The sequence below is a fragment of the Neophocaena asiaeorientalis genome, unplaced genomic scaffold (genome assembly GCF_003031525.2).
Source record: "Neophocaena asiaeorientalis asiaeorientalis breed wild unplaced genomic scaffold, Neophocaena_asiaeorientalis_V1.1 scaffold280, whole genome shotgun sequence".
Taxonomy (NCBI): Eukaryota; Metazoa; Chordata; class Mammalia; order Artiodactyla; family Phocoenidae; genus Neophocaena; species Neophocaena asiaeorientalis.
The window spans coordinates 7,232,899-7,244,741 of NW_020185321.1; the positions used below are offsets into that span (position 1 = coordinate 7,232,899).

The 11,843-nt window shown below is 57.2% G+C and overlaps 2 protein-coding genes across 7 annotated transcripts in view; one reads left to right on the plus strand and one right to left on the minus strand.

The window, feature by feature from the left end:
* Positions 1-8,160, plus strand: part of SIPA1L3 (signal induced proliferation associated 1 like 3) — a 234,371-nt gene extending 226,211 nt beyond the window's left edge. For 4 of the 6 annotated variants that reach the window (XM_024733745.1, XM_024733747.1, XM_024733748.1 and 1 more), the window contains 3 exons: positions 2,682-2,817; positions 4,546-4,627; positions 5,911-8,160. In XM_024733745.1, the coding sequence (XP_024589513.1) occupies positions 2,682-2,817; positions 4,546-4,627; positions 5,911-6,054 (362 nt within the window). In that variant the 3' untranslated portion in view covers positions 6,055-8,160. The other 2 variants (XM_024733750.1, XM_024733749.1) reach the window with 2 other exon arrangements.
* A 3,506-nt stretch (positions 8,161-11,666) lies between these two features.
* Positions 11,667-11,843, minus strand: part of DPF1 (double PHD fingers 1) — a 7,692-nt gene continuing 7,515 nt past the window's right edge. The window contains exon 11 of the mRNA XM_024734131.1: positions 11,667-11,737. Within this exon, the coding sequence (XP_024589899.1) occupies positions 11,667-11,737 (71 nt within the window). The remainder of the gene's footprint in view (positions 11,738-11,843) is intronic.

Genomic DNA, 11,843 nt, shown 5'->3' on the forward strand with positions numbered 1-11,843 from the left:
AGACAGTACTTTCTGTTATTATTACAGGGTGCAGAATTGTCGTAATCCAAATTGTACTTAGACATACTTTGGCTGCAAATGGCAGAAAATCCAAATTAACAATGACTTAAACAAACAAGATTCTGTGCAGCAAAAATTCCTGGGGTGGGCAGTCCGGGACTGGTATGGCACTTCCACAAACGCATTACAGCTCAAGCCCCTTCTGCGCCTGCTCCGCCATTCCTGGGGTGCCTCACCCTCACAGTCAGGCCACTAGAGCTCTGGCCATGATGTCCAGCTCTGACCAGCAGGGGAGACATCCCCTCCCTTTGAGGACGTTTCCCAAAGCCTGATACTCCTCCTACACTTGCTTCCCATTGGTCAGAGTGTCACGGCCACACCTTGTTCCAGGGCCAGGGCAAGCTGGGGTGTGAGGCCACGTGCAAGGCTGAAATTGGTGATGTGTTGTTACCGAGAAGGGGAAGGAAAAACCATGAGGGACAGCTGGTAGTCTCTGCCACTTCTCTCCCGTGCGACTTTGGGCAAGCGGCTTTACCTTTCTAAGCCTCAGTTCCCTCATCTGTGAAACCCTGACAGACAAGAACATATTCTTCTGGCTCATTTTTCATCTTTTAGGCCACAGCTTTGCTGTGCCTCCTCCAGGAAGCCTTCCCTGATATCCCTTAGTCTGGATCAGGCACCTCCTCTGGGCTCCTATAGCCCTGACCCCTCTGCCTGTGCCCTTGCTTTCTAATGATGGCAAGACCCGGGGCTGTCTCAGTCACCACTGGGTGCCCAGCATGGGTCTGGCACAGAGCAGGATCTGTTAAACCAGACCTATACGATACGCATCCTTCTTATTTCCACGTGTGAGCCAGCCCGCATCTGACAGGTGGCCCTGGAGGAAGCTCCTCCCTCTTTGCTTCCATTCATTGCTTCCATCCTGTCCTGCAGCCTCTCCCCAAGCCACGGGATGAAGGCAGTCAGGCCTCTGGGGTGGGGAGGGCGTGGTAGGAGGGAGAGCAACGGAGAATACAGGGCCCGGCCTCAGGGATACCCCAGCTTCACACTCCAGAACCACTGGGGAGTGGCTGCCAGGCAGTGGCCCAGTGCTGCTGTCCAGAGGCCTGATGAGCTCGGGGGTGGGGGGCACTTCCTGAAGGAGGTAACTCTGCAGCCACAGTGACATTACGGAGCATCTCCTCAGCCGGCACGTTAGCACTTTACAAACATCATCTCTTCTGCGCTTCAGTCTGAGGGATGTATTAGGATCCCATTTACAGGTGAGGCGACTGAAGCTCGGCTGCCACCGTCACCGGGCCAGATTGTACACTTTTCAGCGTGCGCAGTTGGTTGTATGTTGGTTAAACCACAATAAGCTGTTTTGAAAACGTAAAGGAGAAGAGTGATCAGGGGGATAAAAAAACCAAAGAGAGTGCAGGGGGGGAGGGAACCAGAGTATGTTGAAAAGTGTTGAAACTGGCGATGGGTTCATGAGGACCCGTGATGCTCTTTTCTCTGCTTTGGGGCCTGTTTGAAACTGTTTATAGAAAAGTATTTTCGAAGAGAAGAAATATTGTATCCAAGACAGAAAACCACAGCTATAAAGGATGTTATTTAGAGAATTGGAGAAATTTCAAGATGACTATCTATTAGACAGTAATACCATATAAATGTTAAATTTCCTGAGTACAATGTCGTTTCATGATTACATAGGAGCATGTCTTTACATTTTGGAGATGGGTGGTGAAGTACACAGAGATGAAGTACCAGGATGTCGGCAGTTTACTCTCAAATGGTTAGGGAATAAAATACACACACACACACACACACACACGCAGAAAGTAAGTGTGGCAAACCGTTAACAGTGGGTGGGTCTTGGGGAAGGGTATTTGGGTTTTCACTGTGCTGTTCTTTGAGCACAGAGATATAAAGAGCACAGAGATGTAAAGGAGCCCGCCTTTGCCAGGTAGCGGTGCCCTCTCCCCACGGGGTGACACGCGGCCCCCGCCTCTGGTTGTCCACTCCCTGCACATGCCATCGTCTGGCTGTCCTAGGGCTCACTCAGCCATGCATCAGGACTGTCACCAGTTCTTGCCATTATAGAAGGATCACCTAATGGTCCCATCGGAGAATGCAGGTGCTCGGGCCCCTCCCCCAGAGCCAGTCACGTGTCTGGGGTGGGACCCGGGAATCTTTGCTTTAACAGGCAGCCCCCTGAGATTTTTTTCTCTCTTCCGTATACCTGATACTGTTTCGCTTTCCTTTTTGCTTTTGAAGCTTTACATTCTCAGAACTAGGATGATGAAACCCCACATCCTCATCACCCGGCGTCAACCCCATCCACTTCTGGCCACTTTTCCCCCTACCATTTATTCACTGACGATACCAGGTCACTTCTGCCCAATATGGGTGGTCACTTCCCCACACCGCAACTTAATTTCTTTCTCTGTCCCTTGTATTTTGTATAAGCTGGTCATCGGGTCTGGAGGCTTGCTCAGAATCAGGACGGGTTATTGTTGTTTGTGTCCTGATTTGGTTTGGTATTTCGGCAAGAATCCATCCTACGTGCCTGTGTGATCTCACCGGGGTGTGATTGGCAGTGTCCTGGAGTTTCCAGGGAGGGCTTGGTCACTGGGGGAGGGGGTGGGGTGAGGAGGAGCCGGGAGCCCTGCCGACCACCGCCCCCATCTGCCCGGCAGTGCAAAGAGCCGTCTCGCTCTTCTCTCTCAACGACCCAGCTCTGAGCCCGGACATCCCGCCAGCGCACAGTCCTGTCCACAGCCACCTGAGCCTGGAGAGGGGGCCCCCGACCCCCAGGACTACCCCTACCATGAGGTGAGGTTCCTTCCCCCGCGCTGGGTGAGAGGCCGCCGGGCAGGTCACCCCACCACCCCCTTGGCAGTAGCTGCAGGAGCAACCGCCCCTCTCACCTGACAGACTTTGGACTAACCCACGTGCGGGGGCCCAGCAGGGACCAAGTCGGGGTCAGCCCTGTGATCAGCACTCAGGATTGTTTCACTGCCAACTTGCAAAATCGCTAAGTAGTGCCCCCCCAGTGTCCCCCGCCGCCCCCGGGCCTCTCGTCTGCCCCCTCTGTCTGCCCGCTCCCGGCCTTCAGCCTCCAGTCTGTCTGCTCCCAGGTCTCCTCCTCTGCAGGTTCCTAAATTACGCGTGTGTTCCCCTGACATTTACCTCTCACTCTTCCCCGGCAGGCCCCGTGCTGGGCTGTCTGGGGACACAGCGGTGATGGAGGCGCAAGCCCTGCCCTCACGAGGCTTCCGGGGGAGGAAGGAGGACGGGGAGGCGGGCATCTCACATGTAGTGCAGCAGATTCATCCGCGCCAGCTTGGCAGAAAATAGAACTACAAAGCGGCAGCGAGGATGGCAATGGCATGTTTGCACGTCCGTGGGTTTCAGTAGTGCATCTCGCACTCACCTGCACACCTCACCGTGCAGGGCTCCGTATACAGCAGTCGTGCACTGCACTTTATGGGCAGCTGAAGCGATTTTCGAGGGTGGTTTTGACTCTCCTTGTTTTTTGCTGCACGCAGTGGCTTTAGAACTCAACCTCCACCAAAGATTGGCCCCACTCTAATAGCAGAGCTGGGTGGGCACAGATGGGGCACCGCGGCAGGGGTAGGAGCAGGGTGGGTGTGGAAATGGCGGGACCTCTGGGCACGCTCCCGGACGCCTTTCGCCCTGAACTGATGACCTCCCTCCACCTGCCTCCTGTCTCCACTTGTGGCTGCGGCTCCCCAAGATGCAGCACCAGCAGAGAGGAAAGGTTGGGAGAGGCGGGAGGGCCGAGTCCTCTCCCCTACTTGGGCAGAGACAAAAAAAACCGTCTCCCTCTCGTCTGCTGCAGCCCACGCGCCTCCCCGACCCCGGCATCCCTACCGGGTGTGTGCGTTCCCACAGCTCCCAGTGGAGCCTTCTCGGCTGCCTGCCCTCCTCTGCAGGGGCCAGGCGGGTCCAGCCCTGGGGAATCTGCACAGAGGGGGAGCCACAGGCTGGGGTCCTGTGTGCAGAGCCCCCACCTGAGCCTGGATTTCCCCTCTGTCCAGTGGGGAAACCACCGTCTGCCCTGTTAGGTGAAACCTCACACAGTACAGGGTGGGCTCTCAGTAGCGGGGGGCTGTTATTGTCTGTATCGTTACTGGTCCTGTCCATCAGTCAGGCTCTCCCGTCCGTTTGCCCACTTACATGCCCCATGTGCCGGAGCGATGCTCGGGCCTGCCGGGGGCTCAGTGGATGGGCGTGGGGGGGTGTTCTTTGTACTGTGCCACCTTAGGTGGTCATACGTGGGGGGAGTTTCTCCCAAAAGCACACGCATGGTCCATCCTCTGGAGGAATGCACACACAGCAGGCCTGGTGCTCCCACGACCCACATCCACATCCACAGACGTGCCCTTGCCAGGTGGAGCGTGGCCTTCTCCTCCAGGCATCCCTTGGGACTCCAGCAAGAAAAGGACTCCCCAGAGCCTCAGGGACAAAAGGGAGCCTGTATCCCGGGCTCCTCCCAGCCGTGGGCCAAGAGCCTGACCCTGCCCCCTGTCCTTCCAGTGAGGAGCCACCCCTGGATCTGACAGGCAAGGTGTACCAACTGGAAGTGATGCTGAAACAGCTGCACACGGACCTTCAGAAGGTAAGGCTGCCAAGCGGCCGCTTCACGTGGCACGCACCTCCCCATTGCACTTCCAGGCCCCCCCGGAGGGTGGCGGGGGACAGCGAGGCTGAGGTACCCGTCCCCACCCACACCCCATCTATTCTAGGGGAGGCCACCCAGCTTTGAATGTAGTCATGAGTGAAGAGTAAAAAGTGACAGTAGGGAACGCTGGTAAAGCACACAGAGAAACCCTCATACCCTCTTGGCAGGGGAGTAAATTGGCCCAGCCGTCTTGGAGGGCAGTCGGACAATATTTGTCAAAACTGTAATTGCGTACCTTGTCGACCCAGCAGTTTCACTGTGGGAACTTGTCCAACAGAATTTCGAGCACGGGCACGAAGAGACCCATGAGCAAGGATGTTCGCTGCTGCACCACTGGCGATAAAAAATTGGAGCCAGTGCAGCTGTCCGTCGACAGGAGAATGGTTACATAAATGACAGGACACCCGTGCCGCGGGGCGGTCTGCAGCTGGTTAAAGTAGTCACAGAAACCTATGTATTTACTAACGTACAAAAGAAGTCCCGTAACTCAAGCAGGAAATGAAGCAAGTTGCAAGGGTTTCCTAGAGCATCATCACACTTAAAAAACGTTGAAGAGCTGTGGGTCAGAGGGATATCTAGAAGGCGACATTCCAGATTGTTCCTTGTACTTATCTCCAGGGTGTGGAAGAGTGAGGGGAAATCAGAGTGGAAGAGACTTTCACTTGTCGTTTTATATGTGTTTGGGTAAAAAGCCAAAAGGTGGCCGAGTCGAACATGGGAGTCTCAAGCACAGGGGTCATAGGGGCCCAGGTTCACATCCCACCCGACCACTTAATGCTGTGTGACCTTGCACAAGTCACTGCCTGAGCATCTTACACCGTCCTGGAAGGGCAGCCCTGCGTCCACATCCCAGCCCCCTACTTGCTGTGTGAGGTCTGGTCTCCTCTTCCAGGAAAATGGGGGTAACAACAGGCCCCAGCCCTTGGGTGGCTGTGAGTGTGGAATGAGGTGCCCCTAATTACAGTGATGTTTGTCAGTTACTGCACGTCAGGCTGTGTTCTAAGAGCTCAACATATGTGACCTCAGGGAGACCTCTCAACTGCCCCTTTTAGAGCGGAGGAAACTGGGGCCGAAACTTGCCCGAGGTGGCTCAGCTGTTGAGAAGCAGAGCCGGGATTTGAACCCTGGCAGCCTGGCTCTAAACCACGGCCTAGCGGGGCTCGCAGGCCCCGGGGAGCCATTCAAGGTGCGCCCGCTGATGCCAGCCCCCGCCCCCGCAGGAGAAGCAAGACAAGGCGGTGCTGCAGTCGGAGGTGGCCAGCCTGAGGCAGAACAACCAGCGGCTGCAGGAGGAGTCCCAGGCCGCCAGCGAGCAGCTCCGCAAGTTCGCCGAGATCTTCTGCAGGGAAAAGAAGGAACTCTGAGGTGGAGAGGCTGCCACCTGCCCCCCTCCGCCTGGGCAGACCGGGGGCTCCCGCTGTCCTCTCCTTCAGCCCGGCTTCTGGTTGCAGGTGTGACCGAGCTATGCAGCCAGGGCCCCACCGCCCTCCCGTGGACACGGACACTCGGGGTGGCAGTGGGACCTGAGGGAGGCCTCACGGGGCTGTGAGCTGGGGTCCACTCCTGGCCCTCGAGCCCCAGAGGGCGACGTGGTCTCCCTCTGAGCCGCCATCTGAGGTTCCTGGGGGCTGGGCCACGCCCACACTGCCCCCAGGGTCCCATCCTGCCATCCACATCCAGCCTCTTCCTAGGACCAAGCCACTGGAAGCTGTAGGAAGGGGGTGGAGGGCAGGAGTGAGTCTCCAAACCCCACAGCTCCAGGAATCCCCGAACCGGGTTTCTTCACCACGTACAGCAGCGTCTGGGCTTACGGGGCCAAGACCCCTGCCTGAGAAATCACAGCGGGAAACCATCCCGCTCTCCCCTCACGCCCGGAGAGGTGCGGGCCGGTGTGGAAGTGGGCCAGGGCTCTTGGTCCCTGGTGTGCACTGGCTCCAGAAAGCATGGACATTGCCCCCTCCCTACCCTATCCTCCAAAAAGCAACCAGGAGCACTTTCTTAGAGTTTCATTTATTGTCTTGGGAGGTCCCAGGGTGGAGCGAGGAAACCCCAGCATCCAGAGTTAACTTCTATGAGGGGGAAGGTATTTGCACGCTCGGGACCATTTCTCCAGCCTTTGTCTACCAGTCCCTTGACTGCCAGAGGCCACGGCACCTGGGCCCCTCCGCCTGCGAGCTGCTGACCCGGCCAGGCCCAGCGGCGGAGCCGGCACAGCCCACCCCTCCTCCTCTCCAGCTCCGTCAGCCCCGGCCCCTCCCGGGCACCAGGAGGGGCTCCACGGAGCCGTCAGGTCCGGGCCGGAGGGAGGCAGCCTCCCTCTCCTCTCCGCTTTTGTTTCCCTTTGCAAAGCCCCTCGGCCCATCTCGTAGGCGCCGCAGTAGCAGCAGCAACGTCGGACACCGTCACTGTGCCCCCCGGGGAGCGCCTTGCTGTGCTAACCCCACAAGACGCTGGTTCTCTCGAGGCAATAAGGGGCAGCTGGCCAGGCAGCCAGGCCGGTGTGGTACTACGCTGTTCACCCAGGAAACAGTTTCTTTTTTTCCTTTAAAAACAAACAAACAAACAAAAATATATATATATATTTATTTTTTCATGTGGAGTTGCGCCAGAACAAGTCTGTACGGCCACAGTCTGTGGATTCCCCCAACCTCAAGCTGAGGATCGAGGCGCGTCCCCCGTGGGCTGGGGACGAAAGCAGGGTGGGCAGACAGGCCGGGGGGCCCAGCTGAGAGCAGCACGCTCCAGCGGGGGGCCAGCACCGGGCGGTCCAGTCCCGTCCGGAGACCCCGCCGCCTCCTCTCTGGGGCCGGAAACCTCAGGGAAGGAGGCTCTGGGGACCGACCACACAGGACACAGACGCTGAAGGAGCAAGAGAAAAGGACCCTCGTCGTGCCTCCCTGCCATCAACCTCTGGCCCCTCGGCAGCACTGCAGTCGCACGAGAAAGGCCCTCAGGTCTGCCATCTCCTCTCCCTCACCTGTGGTTTGCGAGGGGCGCCTGCCGGGTCCTCAGCCCTGGCCAGCTACTGTGATGTCTCTGCCCCTCTTCCCGGGTCCCTTTTGGGGAGGGTTCTCCAGGACCACTTACCACCCCACCCTTTCCTCAGACCCTAACCTGGGGCTCACCCCTCCCCCACCCGTTTTTGTTTTTTTAAGTTGTCTCCTCACATCTTCAGATCATTTGAATCATTTTGGGGACCTAATCATGTACATCGACAAGTGTAAATTATGATTTGGGGTTTTGTTGTCTGTTATTTCTAAAGGATCTCTGCAAAGCACATTTAATTTGAGTTTGGTGTTCTATCTGATGGCTGAAGATAGCAGCAGGGTTTTTTTTTTTTTAAATGTTGATTTGTTTCATTTGGATTTTTTTATTCTTTATTATCTCCCCCCACCCCCCAGCCCCATCCCCGTCTTGAGATTTTCTGGCATGTTTCTGGAGGTTTTAAAGGAAATAAATGTTTCATAGAAGTGGCTTGTGTGTTCGCTAGCTGAGCAGCTGCCTGGACTCCCTGAGAAGCGGGTGTGATCCAGCGTCAGCCCCCTCCTCCTGTCCCCCTTGTCCCAAACGCCGTCACCCCCCTCCCCCCGATGTACGCACACACCCCTAAGAACCAGGGAGCACCATTCTCTTTTTCTTGAAACCCAAATGACAGAAATCCAACACTCAGAATGTAAGAAATTTAGTGAGAGCACGGAGTCCTAACCACTGCACCGCCGGGGAGTTCCCCCGAATGTAAGAAATTCTTAAGTTAAAAAGAGGAAGGTTTTACCTCAGAATTCATATACTGGAGGCCTAAAAGCCAGACCCGGCCCATGGAGTTGTGTTGGTTTTAAAATTAATGGTCAGCTTTTTAAAATCTGGAGATGGTACAGAAAGAAAGCTGGATTTCGAGCTTGGTAACTCTGTCCTCCGCAGCAAGACTCGGGACTGAGGGGCCCCTGCCTCCTTGAGCGGGGCTGTCGCCCCAGGCCACACCCTGCCGGGTGCTAGCTCATTGGCACCACACCCGCCCTGGGTGGGAGTAGGCCTCCCTCTGCCAGTCAGCTAGTCGGTGGTTTGGAGTGAAGAGCAGCCCCTGCTTCCAGGCCCCGGGGGCTCGGGGAGAGGTGGAGGTGTCTTGGAAAGATACCGACACAGCCGGGGACCTCAGCCCCGGGCCTAGGGGCTCTCCTAGCTGGGAGCGGTCTTAAACTCCTGGGCCCAGATCTGCAGCTGCCCTGGCGAAACACTTTCGCAGTTTGACCCGGGGATCAGGGTCAAACTTATTTTCCAGACCTCGAAATTTCATGTGAGAATCCCAAGGTCTGGCTTCTGGTGGGAAGTCTAGGTCCAGCTCCACCTGGATCTGAGAAGCAGCCCCTTCTCTTGACGGGGCTGGCCCCACAGCTGGGGCTTTCTGGCCCACCTAGACATTTACCTGTGATGGAGTTTACTGTTTCCGTGCTCAAACCTGATGCTTCTGTAACCTAGACTCTCCCGCGCACACACACACCCGCCCCCCACACACACAACAAATCTTTTTCCAAAACGGTTATATATCCTTTTTCCAGAGGAGGTGGACCAGCTATTTCCACATCTCCTAAAAATTCTAGAGTGTTCCAGACACTCTCCCCGTCTCCGCCCTCCCTGAGGCCCCATCCTCAACCCATGCTGCCCTCCCCCCTCCAGCATGGAAACGGCGGAACAAGCTGTTCTCACATCCTCTCCTGGCGCCTGTGACACACACCAACTTCCAACACCCCACAACTCGCACACGCCAGCCTGCGCTCTCGCCTGAACTGTGCCCTGCTCGTCCCTTCCCCATCTTGCCCCAGTTTTCCACTTCCTCTGCCTGTCCCCCTCTGGCGGGCCCGGGCGCCCTCCTCGACCCTCCCCCAGTCTCCTCTGCCTCCCACCCCGCCTCTGGCTCTCCCCTCACCCAGGCTCTGAATCCCTTCCTGCCCTTGGCTCTCTCCAGATTTTTCTATTGTCTCCCTAAATTCTTTGTGTCCTCTCCCCTGAAATCTCATCTCTGTGGCATTGTCCTAGGACTTCGCCTGTGCTGGGTCCTAACTTCATCTCTCTCCCCAAATGTGCCTCCCCGCTCTTAGTCTCTCTTCCGCTCTCCTATTTTACGTGCCCTGGTTCCCTGCCTCCCCACATGGAATCTCTTCTGCTTCTCTCTCCAGATCCCTGTACTTCCTCCTCTGTCTCTCCCCATGTGTCTGCTGGTTTTTATTACTATTATTGCCTCTCTCCCACTAAATCATCTCTTCTGTCCTCTTCCACCATAATTCCTCTGGCCCTCTTCATCTACATCTCTCTCCAGGTCTACGTCTTCCCTCTCCTGCTCTTTTTCTCATTCTCTATAAATGTGTGACTCCTATCTGTCTCTCTCCTGACTGTTCTTGTGTCCTGGTTCTCACTCCTCACCTCACCTCACCCAAATCTGTCTTCCTCCTAATGTCCCTGGATCTATATCCCATCGCCCATTCCCCTCTGTTCTTTGCCCCACATCGGGATAGGGAGCTCCAGGTGATGTCTGGGTGTAGGGTGAGGCACCCCTGATCCCTACCAACGGCCCCGAGGGGAGGGGCCAGCCCCCAGTCTTCATCTTTCCATCCCTTCCCTTCCCTTCCCCCAGTCCCCAGCTTCCCGCCTCCCTCCTTACTGCTTCCCCGTTGCAGCTGCAGCAGTCCGTTGCCAGGGCAACCACAGCTGGCTGGGTGGGAGCCCCCTCCACCCCACCCCCCCCTTCTCCTTTCCAGCGAGGCAGGGAGGAGCTGGGACAAAGCCAGAGAAAGGCGGGGTGCAGAGGGGAGCTGGAGGGAGATGGACGTAGGGCCAGCTCCAGCTGTTAACCTCGGTTGCTTCTCCCCCAGTGAGGCCCCATCTCCCCTTCTTGGTGATGCCCCAAACCAGCCTGGAGAACGAGGCAGACGACGTGGGCAGAGGGGTCAGGCCCAGTTTAATACACGGAACAAGTTAATTCACAGCAGAGGCAGGCAATAAAGGAGACTCGTTTACAAGGGGGGACACGCCTGGATTGGGGGAGACCCCCCCAAACCCACCACCTCCCCCACTTGCAGTCTCAATTTCCCTTTTTTTTTTAAACCCGAACAACAAACACACACAACCACAAGAAACAACCACGCCCCCTCGCGACCCGAAAATGGCCAGCGAGGGTGGCAGGGGGCAGCCCGGCCTGGCCGGTAGGGAATCGGGGCGGGGGGGAGGAGGAAAATCTAGTCCGTTGCAGAGTCTGTGCTTCTCATTCCAGCAGGCGCTGGGCAGGGGCCCGCCTTGCCAAGGCGGGCACGGAGTGGGCTCGGGGCGGGGCTCTCGGGGAGGGAGCAGGAACGGAGTTCAAAACCGTGGTTCACATCATGCAGTATCCACAGTGGGCACCAAGAGAGGGCGGGGGTGGACACCACACCCACCTGCCCTGGGCACAGGGGGGAATGGTGCCCACCTTGGGTGGGGAGGTGGGAGAGCTGCAACTCCAGGGACTTGGGGGGAGGAGCCGCCAGGCAGGAAACGCGTAGACTGGTGCCCAGTAGATGCGCTCAGCAGTGCCCCCTCCACCCAGCCAGACCTTATAGGACTCTTTGTTATATATTAATTTCTTTTTTTTTTTAACTTTTTGACTTTTTCTTTAGAAAAAGGCTTTGTCCGTGCCCCCAGCTGGCATCCACCACCCCTCGTGCCCGCCCAGAGGCGGGGTATGGCTTTGAGGGGAGCAGAAGCCCCTGGTGCCCATTTGCGAAGGGGTGAGGCAGGAGGGAGGAAGGGAGAGGACCCTGCTGGGCCCACCAACCCACAGGGCAAACATTCCACTTGCACAGAGGGGAGGGGTGACCCAGCCCCCTCTCAGGCTCCCCCCACCCCCGGCCCCTTCCACTGTGGGGCATTAAGGATGGGGAGAGACTGGAGGAGCTCCAAGAGGCAGGTAGGCAAGCATCACCCCAGAGGTCCAGGTGAGCCAGAGCCAGGCCTAGGTGAGGGTGATGTAGGCAGAGGCCTTCTCTTTCAGATGCCGAAGACAGAGGTGACAACTCCAGCTCCCTGCGGCGCGGCCGGAGGACAGGGAGTCAGGCCCAGGTCTGGGCAGGGCTGCCCCGACCCCCTCCCACCCAGCGGACAGCAGGACAACCACTGTCCAACACCCACC